The 21,332-nt window shown below is 46.9% G+C and overlaps 1 protein-coding gene across 2 annotated transcripts in view; it reads right to left on the bottom strand.

Moving 5' to 3' along the window:
* LOC106566385 (S-adenosylhomocysteine hydrolase-like protein 1) overlaps positions 1-21,332 on the bottom strand; it is a 69,816-nt gene that overhangs the window by 26,569 nt on the left and 21,915 nt on the right. For both annotated transcript variants that reach the window (XM_045692885.2, XM_045692884.2), the window contains exons 2-5: positions 13,204-13,318; positions 12,782-12,925; positions 884-984; positions 458-560 (exon numbers count right to left, since the gene is read on the bottom strand). In XM_045692885.2, coding sequence (XP_045548841.1) covers positions 458-560; positions 884-984; positions 12,782-12,925; positions 13,204-13,318 — 463 coding nt within the window. The remainder of the gene's footprint in view (positions 1-457; positions 561-883; positions 985-12,781; positions 12,926-13,203; positions 13,319-21,332) is intronic.

The raw sequence follows: 21,332 nt of genomic DNA, 5'->3' as shown, positions 1-21,332 counted from the left end.
AGAGACAGAGACACAGAGAGAAAGAGAGCGAGACAGAAAGAGACAGAGACACAGAGAGAAAGAGAGCGAGACAGAAAGAGACAGAGACACAGAGAGAAAGAGAGAGACAGAAAGAGACAGAGACACAGAGAGAAAGAGAGCGAGACAGAAAGAGACAGAGACACAGAGGAAAAGAGAGCGAGAGACAGAAATAGACAGAGAGAAAGAGAGAGACAGAAAGAGACAGACACAGAGAGAAAGAGAGAGAGACAGAAAGAGACAGAGACACAGAGGAAAAGAGAGCGAGACAGAAAGAGACAGAGACACAGAGAGAAAGAGAGAGACAGAAAGAGACAGAGACACAGAGAGAAAGAGAGCGAGACAGAAAGAGACAGAGACACAGAGAGAAAGAGAGCGAGACAGAAACAGAGCGACAGAAAGAGAGAGAGATGGTCCACTATGTGATGTGTGTTCTTACCAGTCTCTGCCAGGGCAGCAGCCACCTCGTTCTGAGTAGAGTAGATGTTACAGGCTGTCCAACGACACTGAGCTCCAAGAGCTACCAGGGTCTCTATCAGAACCTGGGGGTAACACACAAACACACACACGATAAGCTCTTACATTGAGGCAAATGTAAACCATAAAAAATAACACCAAAATCTATCTATCAAGCTGTAATCTGACATGTCTGGAGCAAAGTGCTTTAAGACAAGCTGTTCATCATCTCTGAATGTCTGATTCATTTGACAGTCAGGAAAGGCAAAGACAGTATGATTGTATTACTGGAGGAGGCAGCAACAACAACAAAAAGCCACTATCTTTGCCCTAGTTAGAGGCTTCTCATATACTGTAGGTCTATGGATCTAAGATGGTGTATGGTGGAGGAGAAAGCAAGTTAACCTACTGCAGTCTGAGCTGTGATGTGGGTGCAGCCCACTATCTTTGCCCCAGCTAGAGGTTTCTCAGCCTGGGCTCTCTTCCTCAGGGAGATCAGGGCTGACATATCTGTGGGGGGGAGGGAGATACAGAGAGCGGGATAGAGGTGAGAGGTTAAGGATTTGGATGTGGGAGAGCAAAACAGTGAATGAGAGATTAAAACTGTAATATCTTATGTTTCACCGAGTCTTGGATGAACGACGACGTTAAGAACATACAACTGGCTGGTTATACACTCTATCGACAGGATAGAACAGCAGACTCTGGTAAGACACGGGGCGGGGGCCTATGCATATATATAAACAACAGCTGGTGCACGATATCTAAGGAAGTCTCGAGGTTTTGCTCGCCTGGGGTAGAGCATTTCATGATAAGCTGTAGACAACACTATCAACCTAGAGAGTTTTCTTCTGAATTTTTTATAGCTGTCTACATACCACCACAGACAGATGCTGGCACTAAAACCGCACTCAATGAGCTGTATACCGCCATAAGCAAACAGGAAAATGCTCATCCAGAGTCAGCACTCCTAGTGGCCGGGGACTTTAATGCAGGGAAGCTTAAATCAGTTTTACATAATTTCTATCAGCATGTTAAATGTGCAACCAGAGGGAAAAAAATTCTAGACCACCTTTACTCCTCAAACAGAGAAGCGTACAAAGCTCTCCATCGCCCTCCATTTGGCAAATCTGACCATAATTCTATCCTCCTGATTCCTGCTTACAAGCAAAACATTTAAGCAGGAAGCACAAGTGACTCAGTCTATAAAAAAAAGTGGCCAGATGAAGCGGATGCTAAACTACAGTTTTGCTAGCACAGACTGGAATATGTTCCGGCATTCTTCCGATGGCATTGAGGAGTACACCACATCAGTCACTGGCTTTATCAATAAGTGCACCGGGGACGTCTTCACCACAGTGACCGTGCATATCCCAACCAGAAGCCATAGATTACAGGCAACATTCACACCGAGCAAAAGGGTAGAGCTGCAGCTTTCAAGGAGCGGAAGCTTATAAGAACCCAGAAGCTTATAAGAAATCCCGCTATGCCCTCCGACGAACCATCAAACAGGCAAAGCATCAATAGAGGACTAAAATCAAATCGTACTACACCGGCTGTGATGCTCGTCGGATGTGGCAGAGCTTGCAAACTATTACAGACTACAAAGGGAAGCACAGCCGAGAGCTGCCCAGTGACACGAGCCTACCAGACAAGATAAATAACATCTATGCTCGCTTCGAGGCAAGTAACACTGAAACATGCATGAGAGCGTCAGCTGTTCTGGATGACTTTGTGATCACGCTCTCCGCAGCCGATGTGAGGTAGACCTTTAAACAGGTCACCATTCACAAGGCCGCAAGGCCAGACGGATTACCAGGACGTGGACTGCGAGCATGCACTGACCAACTGGCAAGTGTCTACACTGACATTTTCAACCTCTCCCTGTCTGAGTTTGTAATACCAACATGTTTCAAGCAGACCACCATAGTTCCTGTGCCTAAGAACACTAAGGTAACCTGCCTAAATGACTACCGATCCGTAGCACTCACGTATGTAGCCATGAAATGCTTCGAAAGGCTGGTCATGGCTCACATCAACACCATTATCCCAGAAACCTTAGACCCACTCCAATTTGCATACCGCACCAACAGATCCACAGATGATGCAATCTCTATTGCACTCCACACTGCCCTTTCACACCTGGACAAAAGGAACACCTATGTGAGAATGCTATTCATTGACTACAGCTCAGCGTTCAACACCATAGTGCCCTCAAAGCTCATCACCAAGCTAAGGATCCTGGGACTAAACACCTCCCTCTGCAACTGGATCCTGGACTTCCTGACGGGCCACCCCCAGGTGGTAAGGGTAGGCAACAACACATCTGCCACACTGATCCTCAACACGGGGGGCCCCTCAGGGGTGCGTGCTCAGTCCCCTCCTGTACTCCCTGTTCACTCATGACTGCACGGCCAGGCACAACTCCAACACCATCATTAAGATTGCTGATGACACAACAGCGGTAGGCCTGATCACGACAACGATGAGACAGCCTATAGGGAGGAGGTCAGAGACCTGACCGTGTGGTGCAAGGACAACAACCTCTCCCTCAACGTGATCAAGACAAAGGAAATTATTGTGGACAACAGGAAAAGGAGGACCGAGTACGCCACCATTCTCATCAACGGGTCTGTAGTGGAGCAGGTTGAGAGCTTCAAGTTCATTGGCGTCCACATCACCAACAAACTATCATGGTCCAGTCACACCAAGACAGTTGTGAAGAGGGCACGACAAAACCTATTCCCCCTCAGGAGACTGAAAAGATTTGGCATGGGTCCTCAGATCCTCAAAACGTTTTACAGCTGCACCATCGAGAGCATCCTTACAGGTTGCATCACTGCCTGGTATGGCAACTGCTCGGCCTCCGACTGCAAGGCACTACAGAGGGTAATGTGCACCACTCAGTACATCACCAGAGCCAAGCTTCCTGCCATCCAGGACCTCTATACCAGGCGGTGTCAGAGAAAAGCCCTAAAAATTGTCAAAGACTCCAGCCACCCTAGTCATAGACCCTAGTTATAGACTCTCTGCTACTACACGGGAAGCGGTACCGGAGCACCAATTCTAGGTCCAAGAGGCTTCTAAACAGCTTTTACTCCTAAGCCATAAGACTCCTGAACAGCTAATCAAATGGCTACCCAGACTATTTTCACCCCCCCCCCCCCCCCCCCCCCTTCTACACTGCCGCTACTCTCTATTACCATCTATGCATAGTCACTTTAATAACTCTACCTACATGTACATATTACCTCAATGACCAAGACACTGGTGCCCCCGCACATTGACTCTGTACCGGTACCCCCTGTATATAGCCTGGGCTATTCTTATTTACTGCTACTCTTTAATTATTTATTATTTTCTCTTACTTTTGTTAAGGTATTTTCTTAAAACTGCATTGTTGGTTAAGGGCTTGTAAGTAAGCATTTTCTGTATGGTCTACACCTGTTGTATTCGGGCGCATGTGACAAATACAATTTGATACGAGGATAGGAGAAGCAGGAATAAATATGAAAAAGAGGCAAGTGGAAAGATAACGACAGATGGAGCACATTTGTGACACATTTCAGGAAACTAGGCATATGTCACGGATCACCACTTCACAGCCATTTGAACATAAATCGTATTTTTTTTTTAAATCAAAATACATTTTTGTCCAGAAATGCCTTCTGGAACATTTGAACTTTCACGTGCCTTAATAACGAACTTGTATGCCATCTGTAAATACGAATAAAATTGTTAAATTACGAGCCTAGTTGGTTTAGCCGCAGAAAAAGCCAGCAACCTTCCCGCTAGCAATGATTGGCTGAGATAATGAGTGGACATGCCGAGAGATGAGTTTGGTTTGGTCTGCCATATAGCACACTTCTGTCTATTTGAGCTGGTTAGTATGTCTATGTAATCCTGTCTAACACGTTTTTTTATTTTTTATATATTGCTTAGTAGTACTGAACTCCACTTTGTGGAGGACCGAGTTTAGAAATCAGTGGAATTAGAGTATGATAGCTAAGGAGATGGAGAAAACACCTGTCTCCGGATTACATCTTCAAACTAAGGGCAACCACGGCATGTGTGCTTCCGGGTTTTGGAGCGAGTAGTCGTGCTGCACTCCGCTCCGCAGGTAATATTACATCTCATTACATTACAACGGTTTGATTTGTTTGATTTGAGCAATTTTTTAGCTAGCTACTTAGCTGTCTTTGTATCAAAGATAATTGTGTAGTTTAGAGTAATTATCGAGGTTAGCTAGCCAGCTATTTTCGTCCGAAGCGCCGCGCCACCGTTCTCCTACTTAGTCAACAACTGCTAGCTAGCTAGCCAACTTCTACCGACTAGCAGCACTGTAGAAACTAATACATTACAACGGAACGATTTGATTACTGTAGTGTTAGCTAGCTACATAGTTGTCTTTGCTGTCTTTGTATCTAAGATAATTGTGTAGTTAGAGTAATTATCGAGGTTAGCTAGCCAGCTATTTTCGTCCGCCGCGCCGCGCCACCGTTCTTCTACTTAGTCAACACTGCTAGCTAGCGAACTTCTACCGACTAGCAGCACTGTAGGAACTAATACATTACAACGGAACAATTTGATTAGTGTAGTGTTAGCTAGCTACATAGTTGTCTTTGCTGTCTTTGTATCTAAGATAATTGTGTAGTTTAAAGTAATTATCGAGGTTAGCTAGCCAGGTTAGCTAGTGTTAGCTAGCTACATAGTTGCCTTTGTATCATGATAAGGTGTAGCACTGAAACTATCGAGGTGACCTAGCCAGCTACACTTTCAAACAAAGTCAACAACGCAGCCACTGCTAGCTAGCCTACTTTACCAGCCAGCAGTACTGTATCATTTTAGTCATTTTAGTCAATAAGTTGTCTTTGTCATAGTTTGTCATAGTTTGATAATTGTGTAGTTTAGAGTAATTATCGAGGTTAGCTGGCCAGCTATTTTCGTCCCCCGCGACGCCATTTCCAAACCTAGCCAACTATTACCGACGAGCAGCATTGTAGAAACTAAATACATTACAAAGGAACGTCTTGATTAGTGTTATGTTAGCTAGCTACATAGTTGCCTTTGTATCATGATAAGGTGTAGTACTGAAACTATCGAGGTTACCTAGCCAGCTACACTTTCAAACAAAGTCAACAACGCAGCCACTGCTAGCTAGCCTACTTCACCAGCCAGCAGTACTGTATCATTTTAATCATTTTAGTCAATAAGATTTTTGCAACGTAAGCTTAACTTTCTGAACATTCGAGACGTGTAGTCCACTTGTCATTCCAATCTCCTTTGCATTAGCGTAGCCTCTTCTGTAGCCTGTCAACTATGTGTCTGTCTATCCCTGTTCTCTCCCCTCTGCACAGGCCATACAAACGCTTCACACCGCGTGGCCGCTGCCACTCTAACCTGGTGGTCCCAGCACGCACGACCCAAGTGGAGTTCCAGGTCTCCGGCAGCCTCTGGAACTGCCGGTCTGCGGCCAACAAGGCAGAGTTCATCTCAGCCTATGCTACCCTCCAGTCCCTCGACTTCTTGGCGCTGACGGAAACATGGATTACCACAGATAACACTGCTACTCCTACTGCTCTCTCCTCGTCTGCCCACGTGTTCTCGCACACCCCGAGAGCTTCTGGTCAGTGGGGTGGTGGCACTGGGATCCTCATCTCTCCCAAGTGGACATTCTCTCTTTCTCCCCTGACCCATCTGTCTATCGCCTCCTTTGAATTCCATGCTGTCACAGTTACCAGCCCTTTCAAGCTTAACATCTTTATCATTTATTGCCCTCCAGGTTCCCTTGGAGAGTTCATCAATGAGCTTGACGCCTTGATAAGTTCCTTTCCTGAGGATGGCTCACCTCTCACAGTTCTGGGTGACTTTAACCTCCCCACGTCTACCTTTGACTCTTTCCTCTCTGCCTCCTTCTTTCCACTCCTCTCCTCTTTTGACCTCACCCTCTCACCTTCCCCCCCTACTCACAAGGCAGGCAATACGCTTGACCTCATCTTTACTAGATGCTGTTCTTCCACTAATCTCATTGCAACTCCCCTCCAAGTCTCCGACCACTACCTTGTATCCTTTTCCCTCTCGCTCTCATCCAACACTTCTCACTCTGCCCCTACTCGGATGGTATTGCGCCATCCCAACCTTCGCTCTCTCTCCCCCGCTACTCTCTCCTCTTCCCTCCTATCATCTCTTCCCTCTGCTCAAACCTTCTCCAACCTATCTCCTGATTCTGCCTCCTCAACCCTCCTCTCCTCCCTTTCTGCATCCTTTGACTCTCTATGTCCCCTATCCTCCAGGCCGGCTCGGTCCTCCCCTCCTGCTCCGTGGCTTGACGACTCATTGCAAGCTCACAGAACAGGGCTCCGGGCAGCCGAGCGGAAATGGAGGAAAACTCGCCTCCCTGCGGACCTGGCATCCTTTCACTCCCTCCTCTCTACATTTTCCTCTTCTGTCTCTGCTGCTAAAGCCACTTTCTACCACTCTAAATTCCAAGCATCTGCCTCTAACCCTAGGAAGCTCTTCGCCACCTTCTCCTCCCTCCTGAATCCTCCTCCCCCTCCCCCCCCTCCTCCCTCTCTGTGGATGACTTCGTCAACCATTTTGAAAAGAAGGTCGACGACATCCGATCCTCGTTTGCTAAGTCAAACGACACCGCTGGTCCTGCTCACACTGCCCTACCGTGTGCTTTGACCTCTTTCTCCCCTCTCTCTCCAGATGAAATCTCGCCTCTTGTGACGGCCGGCCGCCGAACAACCTGCCTGCTTGACCCTATCCCCTCCTCTCTTCTCCAGACCATTTCCGGAGACCTTCTCCCTTACCTCACCTCGCTCATCAACTCATCCTTGACCGCTGTCTACGTCCCTTCCGTCTTCAAGAGAGCGAGAGTTGCACCCCTTCTGAAAAAACCTACACTCGATCCCTCCGATGTCAACAACTACAGACCAGTATCCCTTCTTTCTTTTCTCTCCAAAACTCTTGAACGTGCTGTCCTTGGCTAGCTCTCCTGCTATCTCTCTCAGAATGACCTTCTTGATCCAAATCAGGCAGGTTTGAAGACTGGTCATTCAACTGAGACTGCTCTTCTCTGTGTCACGGAGGCGCTCCGCACTGCTAAAGCTAACTCTCTCTCCTCTGCTCTCATCCTTCTAGACCTATTGGCTGCCTTTGATACTGTGAACCATCAGATCCTCCTCTCCACCCTCTCCGAGTTGGGCATCTCCGGCGCGGCCCACGCTTGGATTGCGTCCTACCTGACAGGTCGCTCCTACCAGGTGGCGTGGCGAGAATCTGTCTCCGCACCACGTGCTCTCACCACTGGTGTCCCTCAGGGCTCTGTTCTAGGCCCTCTCCTATTCTCGCTATACACCAAGTCACTTGGCTCTGTCATATCCTCACATGGTCTCTCCTATCATTGCTATGCAGACGACACACAATTAATCTTCTCCTTTCCCCCTTCTGATAACCAGGTGGCGAATCGCATCTCTGCATGTCTGGCAGATATCAGTGTGGATGACGGATCACCACCTCAAGCTGAACCTCGGCAAGACGGAGCTGCTCTTCCTCCCGGGGAAGGACTGCCCGTTCCATGATCTCGCCATCACGGTTGACAACTCCATTGTGTCCTCCTCCCAGAGTGCTAAGAACCTTGGCATGACCCTGGACAACACCCTGTCGTTCTCCACTAACATCAAGGCGGTGACCCGATCCTGTAGGTTCATGCTCTACAACATTCGCAGAGTACGACCCTGCCTCACACAGGAAGTGGCGCAGGTCCTAATCCAGGCACTTGTCATCTCCCGTCTGGATTACTGCAACTCGCTGTTGGCTGGGCTCCCTGCCTGTGCCATTAAACCCCGACAACTTATCCAGAACGCCGCAGCCCGTCTGGTGTTCAACCTTCCCAAGTTCTCTCACGTCACCCCGCTCCTCTGCTCTCTCCACTGGCTTCCAGTTGAAGCTCGCATCCGCTACAAGACCATGGTGCTTGCCTACGGAGCTGTGAGAGGAACGGCACCTCCGTACCTTCAGGCTCTGATCAGGCCCTACACCCAAACAAGGGCACTGCGTTCATCCACCTCTGGCCTGCTTGCCTCCCTACCTCTGAGGAAGCACAGTTCCCGCTCAGCCCAGTCAAAACTGTTCGCTGCTCTGGCACCCCAATGGTGGAACATGCTCCCTCACGACGCCAGGACAGCGGAGTCAATCACCACCTTCCGGAGACACCTGAAACCCCACCTTTTTAAGGAATACCTAGGATAGGATAAAGTAATCCTTCTAACCCCCCCCCCCCCTTAAAAGATTTAGATGCACAATTGTAAAGTGGTTGTTCCACTGGATATCATAAGGTGAATGCACCAATTTGTAAGTCGCTCTGGATAAGAGCGTCTGCTAAATGACTTAAATGTAAATGTAATCTGTGTGTCACGTCCTGGCCAGTAAAAGGGTTAATTGTTATTGTAGTTTGGTCAGGACGTGGCAGAGGGTACTTGTTTTATGTGGTTCAGGGTGTTGTGTTAGTTAGGAGGGCGTTTGATTTATTATTTCCGGGTTTTGAGTTATGATCTATGTTTATGTATTTCTATGTGTCGTCTAGTGAGTGTGTTTCTATGTTGAGTTAATTGGGGTGGACTTCCAATTGAAGACAGCTGTTTGGTGTTGCCTTTGATTGGAAGTCCTATATTAGTTGGGTGTGTTTTGTCTTGTATTTGTGGGAGATTGTTCTGTGTTTAGCCTTGTGCCTTGCCAGACTGTCTGTGGATCGTTCGTTCTCTTGTTTGTTGTTTTTGGTGTTCATTTTGATTTAATAAATGTTCGAAATGAACAAACACAGTCCTGCTGCATTTTGGTCCTCCTTCACCGACGATAACCGTGACAGAATCTCCCACCAACTAAGGACCAAGCAGCAGAAGAAAAGGGATTTCGAGTTGGACTGGCGGGAGAAATGGACCTGGGAGGAAGTTCTGGATGGGGCTGGACCTTGGCACCAGGCTGGGGAGTACCGTCGCCCACGGGAGGAAATTGAGGCAGCCAAGGCAGAGAGGCGGAGGTACGAGGCCTTGGAAGCGCTGAGGGAGAAGCACGAGAGGCACCCCCAAGAAAACATTTTTGGGGGGCACACGGGTAGTTTGGCTAGGCCTAGGAAGAGCCGGAAGCCAGCTACCCGTGGTTATATGGAGGAGCGTATGAGGTGGAGAGCGCCATGTTTCGCTGAGGAGCGCACTATCTCACCCATACGCACGCACAGTCCGGTGCGCGTTATTCCAGCCCCTCGCAGGTGCCGTGCTAGAGCGGGCATCCAGCCTGGTAGGAGGATGCCTGCGCAGCGCATCTGGTCGCCGGTACGCCTCCGAGGACCAGGCTACCCAACTCCCGTTCTACGCACGGCTACCATCAGGCCCCTGCACAGCCCAGTCTGCCCTGTACAAGCACCCCGCTCGTACAGGGCTACTAGTTCCATCCAGCCAAGACGGGTTGTGCAGGAGGTAAGATCAAGACCGACTGTGCGCCTCCATAGCCCTGGGTTTCCAGCTCCTGTCTCTCGTGCGGACCCGGAAGTGCGTCAACCCAGTCCGACTCGTCCTGTTCCCGCTCCCCGCACTAGCCTGGAGGTGCGTGTTCCCAATCTGGTACGCCCAGTACCAGCACCACGCACCAGGCTTCAAGTGCGTAAACCCAGCCTCGCCAGTCAACAGTCACCAGAGCTGCCCGCCAGTCAACAGTCACCAGAGCTGCCCGCCAGTCAACAGTCACCAGAGCTGCCCGCCAGTCAACAGTCGCCAGAGCTGCCCGCCAGTCAACAGTCGCCAGAGCTGCCCGCCAGTCAACAGTCGCCAGAGCTGCCCGCCAGTGAGGAATCGCCAGAGCCGCCCGTCAGTGAGGAGTCGCCAGAGCCACCCACTAGTCAGGAGCTGCCAGAGTGGCCAGACTGCCCCGAGCTGCCAGAGTGGCCAGACTGCCCCGAGCTGCCAGAGTGGCCAGACTGCCCCGAGCTGCCAGAGTGGCCAGACTGCCCCGAGCCGCCAGACTGCCCAGACTGCCCCGAGCCGCCAGACTGCCTGGAACGGCCAGAACCGGAGCCACCTCCTGATATAGGTGGGTTGGGGAGGGGGGGTGTAGCACAGTGCCGTCGTTGACGGCAGCCACCCTCCCTTCCCTCCCTTTTAGTAGAGGGGAAATTTTGTTTTGTTGTTTGGGGTTGTGTTTTTTTTTTGTTTAGTTTTTTGAAGGTGCTTCCGGGGTTAGCACCTTTAAGGGGCGGGGTACTGTCACGTCCTGGCCAGTAAAATGGTTAATTGTTATTGTAGTTTGGTCAGGACGTGGCAGAGGGTATTTGTTTTATGTGGTTCAGGGTGTTGTGTTAGTTAGGAGGGCGTTTGATTTATTATTTCCGGGTTTTGAGTTATGATCTATGTTTATGTATTTCTATGTGTCGTCTAGTGAGTGTGTTTCTATGTTGAGTTAATTGGGGTGGACTTCCAATTGAAGGCAGCTGTTTGGTGTTGCCTTTGATTGGAAGTCCTATATTAGTTGGGTGTGTTTTGTCTTGTATTTGTGGGAGATTGTTCTGTGTTTAGCCTTGTGCCTTGCCAGACTGTCTGTGGATCGTTCGTTCTCTTGTTTGTTGTTTTTGGTGTTCATTTTGATTTAATAAATGTTCAAAATGAACAAACACAGTCCTGCTGCATTTTGGTCCTCCTTCACCGACGATAACGTGACACTGTGACAGAGGTAGAAGCGTCCATCCATGTTTACGGGTAAGATAGTCTAGCTAGCTACATTTTCATATATTACACATTTCTAATTTTGACAAAGTATTTTTATTTCAAGTTAAAGTGTACTGTTAGTTAGCTAGCTAACGTTAGCTGGATGACTAGCTAGCTAACGGTACGTGTATGATCTTATTATTCGTATCTCAGAGCCATTTGCTTTGCTTGCTATAGCCTAATGCTGAGTAGTAACGTCATGAGTTGTGATTATGGTTCATTGTTTAGCTAGCTAGCTACATGGCTTAACAAAAGACTCCACTATGCAAGTGTCCATTTTAAAATAATGTCAATGTGACAACTGTTAGCCAGTTAGCTTGGGTGTTTGACTGCTGTTGTTAGGACAGAACGCTCAGATTAAACCTTTAAAGAGATTGGTGGAGCTAAAGCTTAAGAGGGTGTGAACGATGCCGAACAGGTGTAGACAAAGAAGAGCTCTCCAGTAGGTACCAAAACATTCAAATGCCATTTTCTCAAATGTGAGGTTACAAGTTTATCAACTTTCAAAGCAGAATTACTTTCCCATTGTTCCTCAAATGCAGTATATGATATACCATGTTGTAGCTCTGTGTCTGCGTTTATCCAATGTAAAAAACACAATTTCTAATTTTGCTACATAAGACCAAATCCAGGTGGTCGGTCACAATTCATGTAAAACCACATGCTCATCTATATATGCCTGCAGTAGGGTTACAGTAAATGCCAGCAACAGCTGTCAAGGCACAGGCAGCAGTTCTAGGACCACTTACAGAGCACTTCCTCATCATCTAGGTCTGCACAGCCTGAGAGAGATACTGTCTATACAACCAGAGAGAGATACTGTCTATACAACCAGATAGAGATACTGTCTATACAACCAGAGAGAGATACTGTCTATACAACCAGATAGAGATACTGTCTATACAACCAGATAGAGATACTGTCTATACAACCAGAGAGAGATACTGTCTATACAACCAGAGAGAGATACTGTCTATACAACCAGATAGCGATACTGTCTATACAACCAGAGAGAGATACTGTCTATACAACCAGATAGAGATACTGTCTATACAACCAGATAGCGTTACTGTCTATACAACCAGAGAGAGGTACTGTCTATACAACCAGAGAGAGATACTGTCTATACAACCAGAGAGAGATACTGTCTATACAACCAGAGAGATAATGTCTATTTTTTGTCTACATTTCTTTGATACCTAAAGGGTTCCTACTGATGCGGAGTCAGTCCTCGACGAGGTACATGGCAGCTCTAAGCACTCTCTGTACCCTCTAACCCACTGATCCTGAATCAGCACTTAACCTTTATCCTTTTCACAATAATAAGCCCAGCCAATGTAAGCTGTACTGGGCTGGCCTGGTTGCAAATCTACCATAGTTGCTATCAGAACGATGCCTGAAAGTGTATGCAAAGACAGTGGATGCCAGAGAGTGGATGCAAAGACAGTGGATGCCAGAAAGTGGATGCAAAGACAGTGGAAGCCAGAAAGTGGATGCAAAGACCGTGGATGCCTGTAAATAGATGCCAGACAGTGGTGATTCCACACCTTGCTCTGCGATCTCGATCTCCCGTCTGCCGAACTCTGCCTGTTTGACGTTCTTAACGCAGAAGTCGCTGCTGCCCTTGGAGTTGGCCTGGGCCTTGTCCCGAGGAGAGGTCTCGTCATCTGAGCTGTCTGAGTAGGATGCAGCTGGACATTGCGTGGGGGGAGGGAGGAGGACAAAGAGTCAGAGACACATAATGAAGTAATTTGTAGTATACCAGTCTATAGTAGGCACTGTAGTTAGTAGCTTGACATGGTATTTTACATCAGTTGAATAATAGAAGGATTGTCAGCTAATAAATCCTTGATTGAGGACTTTTGCTACCTTGTTAATCACCAGCACCTATTGCTGTGTGGAGCTATGCCTATGTACTCTGTAAGTGTGTGTGTGTGTGTGTGCGTGCGTGCGTGTGTGTGTGATCTACCTGAGCTGTAGCTATCTGTGGAGGACTGGGAGATGGAGCGAGAGAGGGAGCGCCGGCCGGCCTTAGTGGGGTACTTCTGAAACTCCTGTTTATCTTCCGCGTTAGCAAACTGGATCTGAAGAAGAAGAAGAAGAAGAAGAAGGGGGAGGGGCATGAGTTACTCGCCTGCTCGCATAATGGTGTAATCTTTATTTCTTTATTCAGTGAGATGGGGTGAGTCAGAGATACAGTCAATGAGACTGTGGTGAGTCAGAGATACAGTCAGAGAGCCTGTGGTGAGTCAGAGATACAGTCAGAGAGCCTGTGGTGAGTAAGAGACAGTCAGTGATATTATGGTAGAGAAATTACAAGATTATGTCATAATACTGTTCATGCATCGAATAAGGTTCCTCAGTACTCTCTCATCTGTGTGAGTGTGACTGAGTTGGGCCTCTGGGGCTTGGTGCTAGCAATTGATTTGTGATTGGCTTGGTGATAAAAACCTACAGCCTGCATTCCATAGACTGAGTTGGTGTTTGTGACCCAAGATAGAAATAGCCTGGAGGAGTAGAACAAACCCTTCTTTGTTTCCAATCATCTTTGCACCTGAAAAACAACACTGGTGCACATTAACTCACAAGATGAACCCAAGATAAAAGGGGGCATGAGTTACTCTTCTGCTGACATTATGGTATAATCTTTATTCAGTGAGATGGGGTGAGTCAGAGATGCAGTCAGTGAGCCTGGGGTGAGTCAGAGATGCAGTCAGATATACAGTCAGTGAGCCTGTAGTGAGTCAGAGATAAAGTCTGTGAGCCTGTAGTGAGTCAGAGATACAGTCAGTGAGCCTGTGGTAAGTCAGAGATAGTCAGAGAGCCTGTGGTGAGTCAGAGATTCAGTCAGAGAGCCTGTAGTGAGTCAGAGATAAAGTCAGTGAGCCTGTAGTGAGTCAGAGATACAGTCAGTGAGCCTGTGGTAAGTCAGAGATACAGTCAGTGAGCCTGTAGTGAGTCAGAGATACAGTCAGAGAGCCTGTGGTAAAGTCAGATATACAGTCAGTGACATTGAATTTCCAACTATGGACATTTATGTAGATATGTTACAGTGTTTAAATGAGGAGGGGACCAGATCTATGGAGATCTGCTATAATATTTGGGTTTGAGTGAAAACATACAGGACAGTTGCTGTCCAGGAACAGGGTTGGAGTGAAAACCTACAGGAGGGTAGCAGATGGTCAAGTGCTCCGTCTGGTGTGTAATGAGGAGCAACCACAGACCAGCAAATATTCTTTACATCATCAACATATAAATCACTACAGAACTTATTGTATGACCTCTTATACACTATATTAGGCCCAGCCTTTGGAACTTTGGTTTTCCTAGATATGGCTATTATATTGTGATCACTACATCCTATGGATTTGGATACTGCTTTAAAGCAAATTTCTGCAGCATTAGTAAAGACGTGATCAATACATGTTGATGATTTCATTCCTGTGCTGTTTGTAACTACCCTGGTAGGTTGATTATTAACCTGAACCAGGTTGCAGGCACTAGTTACAGTTTGAAGCTTTCTCTTGAGTGGGCAGCTTGATGAAAGCCAGTCAATATTTAAATCACCCAGAATATATACCTCTCTGTTGATTTCACATACATTTATCAAGCATTTCACACATATTATCCAGATACTGACTGTTAGCACTTGGTGGTCTATAGCAGCTTCCCACCAGAACAGGCTTTAGGTGAGGCAGATGAACCTGTAGCCTTATTACTTCAACAGTATTTAACATTAGATCGTCTCTAAGCTTTACAGGAATGTGGTTCTGAATATAGACCGCAACACTGCCTCCGTTGGCATTTCTGTCTTTTCGGTAGATGTTATAACCATGTATTGCTACCACTGTATCATCAAAGGTATTATCTAAGTGAATTTCAGAGATATGAATCTAAGTGAGTTTCAGAGAAATGAGTCAGAATATGAATGGCATCTGTTACAAGTTATTGACTTCATGGACCTTGTTTCTCAGGCTACGTATGTTAATATGGGCTACTTTTTAGCACTTTTCTGGGTTGCTTGATTGTTTTTAATGCTTTACTGGGAAGCTTATCAGAGGTAGACTTACTCATGTTATTTAGACTGGAGCTGATAGTGCAGGGTGAACTGCATAAAGTAGTCGTCCTACTAGTGCACACCGCCTCAGTGCTAACACTGTAACTCTGGTTTATAGGCTCATGATTACTGCTTACAATAGCTGTAGGATAAACAGATGTATTCGGTGCAATTAGGGGTACATAAATTAAACGACTTACATTGTGTTTGCCAATGCCCCTAAGATCATGTACATTTGATGCAGCATTATGACGACTCATTGTCGCAATGGTAGGGATTAACTGAGCTGATCTTGGGTCATTTACCAGTCATTGTTTCAACACAGCCTTGAAATGCGTGGACAGAGTCCAGGAGCCAAGATGATTTGGATGGAATCCGTCATTCCTGTAGAGTATCCTCTGTTTCCAGGTGTCAAAGTTATCAATAGAAGTGACTCCGGCAGAGGTACAGTAGTATTTTAGCCAGATGTGTAATGCCAGCAGTCGGCTGAATCTTTCACATCCGTGGCCCAACGATGGTACTAAACCTGAAATTATTGGCAATTTTCTTTTAGTCTTAATGCTAAAATCAGTTGTTTAAACTCCATTTTCAGATGTTCCGAGCTAGCTCTTCTGATGCCATCTGACCCCACATGGACTACGACAGTGTCAGCTCCCGGCATCTGCGGGTGAACAGTCGGAAGCAGCCTTGTGATGTCCTGTAAGAGAGTAAACCTCCAGGAGGGTAGCTGTCCAGAAACATGGTTGGAGAGTAAACCTCCAGGAGGGTAGCTGTCCAGAAACATGGTTGGAGAGTAAACCTACAGGAGGGTAGCTGTCCAGGAACATGGTTGGAGAGTAAACCTACAGGAGGGTAGCTGTCCAGGAACAGGGTTGGAGAGTAAACCTACAGGAGGGTAGCTGTCCAGGAACATGGTTGGAGAGTAAACCTACAGGAGGGTAGCTGTCCAGGAACAGGGTTGGAGAGTAAACCTACAGGAGGGTAGCTGTCCAGGAACATGGTTGGAGAGTAAACCTCCAGGAGGGTAGCTGTCCAGGAACAGGGTTGGAGAGTAAACCTACAGGAGGGTAGCTGTCCAGGAACATGGTTGGAGAGTAAACCTACAGGAGGGTAGCTGTCCAGGAACAGGTTGGAGAGTAAACCTCCAGGAGGGTAGCTGTCCAGGAACATGGTTGGAGAGTAAACCTACAGGAGGGTAGCTGTCCAGGAACATGGTTGGAGAGTAAACCTCCAGGAGGGTAGCTGTCCAGGAACATGGTTGGAGAGTAAACCTACAGGAGGGTAGCTGTCCAGGAACAGGGTTGGAGAGTAAACCTACAGGAGGGTAGCTGTCCAGGAACAGGGTTGGAGAGTAAACCTCCAGGAGGGTAGCTGTCCAGGAACAGGGTTGGAGAGTAAACCTCCAGGAGGGTAGCTGTCCAGGAACAGGGATGGAGAGACTTGCTCTAGATTCTTCACCTACAGTACCTATAGAACATGTTCCTAAACCTGACATACTTCACATCAAATGTAAATAACCAAATGACAGGGATTAACAGTACATTTCCTGACGGTAGGCTACCACATGAGCATTCATAAAAGTGCATTGTGGGCCGCCATTGTATAGCCTAGGCTACTATTCTACTTCGTGGGGATAGGAGGGTAAAAAAATACATCTTTCCTAGGGCAGCATAGCGGCCAGGACCAGGCCTAATCAGCGCTGATTAGTCTATAAATTAAGAAAAGATACCGTATCAAATTATACCATGCCAGGTTGGAGAAGATTGCTGCATTGTCCATTTGACACAACGTTAGCACATTATAGGCCTCAGAGCCAGAACAACTTTGTCGACTGCTGTTGAATAATTAACGAATAGGTCAGACACATCCAACCTTTTTTTTTTTTAAAGAACACCAATTAATTAATTAATTAATTTACTAGCAAGCAATGAAAATGTGCATTGTATGAAAGAAAGTCCACACATCAAATCGTTTTTTTACTTGAAGCGCCATAGCCTACAGCTGTCTTAGCATCAGAGGACAGTTGGAAAGAGGAGATATAGAGTTTAATAGAAATACTAAGTTAGCAAAACAATTGCTTATAATCTTTAGTAAACACTCTCATGAATTAAATCAAGTTTTTTTACACAACAGTAAAAGTTAATAATAAAATAAAAAATGTACAAAAAATCAAATGTGGCCTATTTAAACGGTTGTTTTATTTTCATGACTGTCTTCATCCATTTAACTGTCCGTTACACAGTTATTCAATTACCGTCACAGCCTTTAGCCCTGTTTATACTTGGTTCTAACATGCATCCTTTGTCCTGATCTTGTCCACATTCTGATTGTGCCCACATTTTTATACAGGTGTAGATGATTAAAAGACATTGTGATCTGATTGTGATCTTCCTGCCCACTGGTAGTCAAGCACGCATTATGTCTTGATATCAATCCAGTGTAAAAAGATCTGGATGGTCTAACTATTCAAATCATTATACTGGTCTCAAAAATGATTGACAGGTAACACCATTGAATGGTCCTAAAATATATTAATGAATCTTATTTTGAAAGAGAATCTGGCCACAATGTTGACACAGTGGAAGGACAAGAGACACATTTTATTACAATGTGTAAATGCGACAAATCTTAACCAGATAGTAATTGGATCATATTGATCTTGTCACGAAACTCACTTGTTAGCACGAGGCTATAGTTTCTGTAAATATAAAGACAAATCAGATTGTATTTGACCAAACCAGAACTTATTACTGTATTTATTTATTTTTTATTTCAACTTTATTTAACCAGGTCGGCCAATTGAGAACAAGTTCTCATTTACAACTGTGACCTGGCCAAGATAAAGCAAAGCAGTCGACAAAACAATAGAGTTACACATGGGATAAACAAAAGTACAGTTAATAACACAATAGAAAAATCTATATACAGTGTGTGCAAATGGAGTAAGGAGGTAAGGCAATAAATAGGCCAATTGTAACGGCAGTCTTCGTTGGGAATGGATGACCAAAATGCAAGCGGGATGTGGATACTCATCTTTTTAATGTAAAGAATGAAGCAAACACAGAAAAACAATAACGACTCACGACAGGCTAACAGGCTATACATACAAAACAATAGCAGTGCTAGCGCAACAACCCACAAACCCAAGTGAAAAACACACACCTAATATATGACTCCCAATCAGGAACAACGATAACCAGCTGTCCCTGATCGGGAGCCACACAGACCAACATAGAAACATACAACCCAGAACAAACATACAGACATCTTCTGCCATGTCCTGACCAAAATACTACACAACTACACCCTCTGCTGGTCAGGACGTGACAGTACCCCCCCCCCCAATGTGCATACCCTGAATGCACCTAAAAAGAAACAAAATCCCCAATACCACAACAAAACAAAAACAAATACCCCCTAAACAATAAGGGAGGGAAGGGAGGGCGGCTGCCGTCAACGACGGCACTGTGCTACACCCCCCCTCCCCAACCCACCTATCCTGGAGGTGGCTCTGGTTCCGGCCTGCTGCCCTCCAGGTTGTAGGCAGACTCATTGGGGTCCGGGTCGTAGACAGACTCACTCCGTTGTGGATCGTGGGCAGATTCCTCCAGTTCCATGCTGTAGGCAGACTCCTTTGGTTTACAGTTAATTATCCACTTATTCAGTTCCGGATTATAGACAGACTTACTCGGTTCCGGATCGCTGATAGACTCCCTCGGTTCTGGGTTGCAGGTAGACTCCCTCCAGTCAATGCTGTAGGCAGACTCATTTAGTTCGTAGTTAATTATATTCAGCTCCGGATTGTAAACAGGGTTACTCGTTTCCGGATCGCTGACAGACTCACTCGGTTCCGGGTCGCAGGCAGTCTCCCCCGGTTCCGGGTCGCAGGCAGTCTCCCTCGGTTCTGGACTAGACACTGGTGCCGGATACTCTGGACTGCACACTGGTGCCGGATACTCTGGACTGCACACTGGTGCCGGATACTCTGGACTGCACACTGGTGCCGGATACTCTGGACTGCACACTGGACGCCTGATGCATGGGGCTGGTAGAGGAGGTACCAGGCTGGATACACGCACCCCAGAACTAGTGCGAGGAGTGGGAACAGGCCGAATAGGACTAGGCTGACTAATGGGAAGCTTGGTCCGGGTTGCTGGTACTGGTCGTGCCAGACTGGAGGTACTTACTTCCGGGTTAGCACGAGAGGCGGGAACCGGAAAGACTGGGCCATGGAGGTGCACAGGTGGCCTTGACCGCACCCCCTGCACAACCCGTCCTGGCTGGATGGAACTAGCAGCCCTGTACGAGCGGGATGCTGGTACAGGGCGAACTGGGCTGTGCAGGGGCCTGATGGTTGCCGTGCGTAGAGTGGGAGTAGGGTAGCCTGGTCCTAGGAGGCATACCGGCGACCAGACGCGCTGCGCAGGCATCCTCCTACCAGGCTGGATGCCCACTCTAGCACAGCATCTGCGAGGGGCTGGAATAGCGCGCACCGGCCTGTGCGTGCGTATGGGCGAGATTGTGCGCACCTCAGCAAAACACGGCGCCCTCCACTCCATACGCTCCTCCACATAATCACGGGTAGCTGGCTTATGGCTCTTCCTTGGCCTAGCCAAACTACCCGTGTGCCCCCCCCCCCCCCAAAAAAGAAATGTCTTGGGGGTGCCTCTCCGGTTTCCTCGCCAGTCGTGTACCCCGGTAGCGTTCCCGGTCCTCACCAGCCTTTCGCCATTCCTCCCTCTCTCTTTCCACCTGTCCCCATGGAAGGCGATCCTTTCCAGCCTGGATCTCCTCCCAAGTGTAGGAGCCTTTTCCCTCCAAGATCTCCTCCCAAGTCCACTTCTCGTGATTGTCCATGTCAAAGTCAATTTTCTCAGCGTTCCTCTTCTCCTTCCTCTGCTTGGTCTTGTTTTGGTGGGTTGTTCTGTAACAGCAGTCTTCGTTGGGAATGGATGACCAAAATGCAAGCGGGATGTGGATACTCATCTTTTTAATGTAAAGAATGAAGCAAACACGGAAAAACAATAATGACTCACGACATGCTGACAGGCTATACATACAAAACAATAGCAGTGCTAGCACAACAACCCACAAACCCAAGTGAAAAACACACACCTAATATATGACTCCCAATCAGGAACAACGATAACCAGCTGTCCCTGATCGGGAGCCACACAGACCAACATAGAAACATACAACCCAGAACAAACATACAGACATCTTCTGCCACGTCCTGACCAAAATAATACACAACTACACCCTCTGCTGGTCAGGACGTGACACCAATAGTAGCAAAGTAATTACAATTGATCAAATTAACCTGTTAGGGCTAGGGGGCAGTATTGACACGGCCGGATAAAAAACGTACCCGGTTTAATCTGGTTATTACTCCTGCCCAGTAACTAGAATATGCATATAATCATTGGCTTTGGATAGAAAACACCCTAAAGTTTCTAAAACTGTTTGAATGGTGTCTGTGAGTATAACAGAACTCATATGGCAGGCCAAAACCTGAGAAGATTCCATGCAGGAAGTGGCCTGTCTGACAAGTTGTGTTTCATCTTGGCTCTTTTTATTGAAGACTGAGGATCTTTGCTATAACGTGACACTTCCTACGGCTCCCATAGGCTCTCAGAGTCCGGGAAAAAGCTGAACGATATCGAGGCAGCCTCTGGCTGAAACACATTATCGCTTTTGGCAAGTGGCCGATCAGAGTACTATGGGCTTAGGCGCGTGCCCGAGTCGACCCCATGCTTTATTTTCTTTCGTCTGTTTACCTAAACGCAGATTCCCGATCGGAATATTATCGCTTTTTTATGAGAAAAATGGCATAAAAATTGATTTTAAACAGCGGTTGACATTCTTCGAAGTACGGTAATGGAATATTTAGAATTTTTTTGTCACGAATTGCGCCATGCTCGTCACCCTTATTTACCCTTTCGGATAGTGTCTTGAACGCACGAACAAGACGCCGCTATTTGGATATAACGATGGATTATTTGGGACCAAACCAACATTTGTTATTGAAGTAGAAGTCCTGG

The sequence above is a fragment of the Salmo salar genome, chromosome 13 (genome assembly GCF_965601325.2).
Source record: "Salmo salar chromosome 13, fSalSal1, whole genome shotgun sequence".
Taxonomy (NCBI): Eukaryota; Metazoa; Chordata; class Actinopteri; order Salmoniformes; family Salmonidae; genus Salmo; species Salmo salar.
This window is presented reverse-complemented; position numbering and strand designations above follow the sequence as displayed.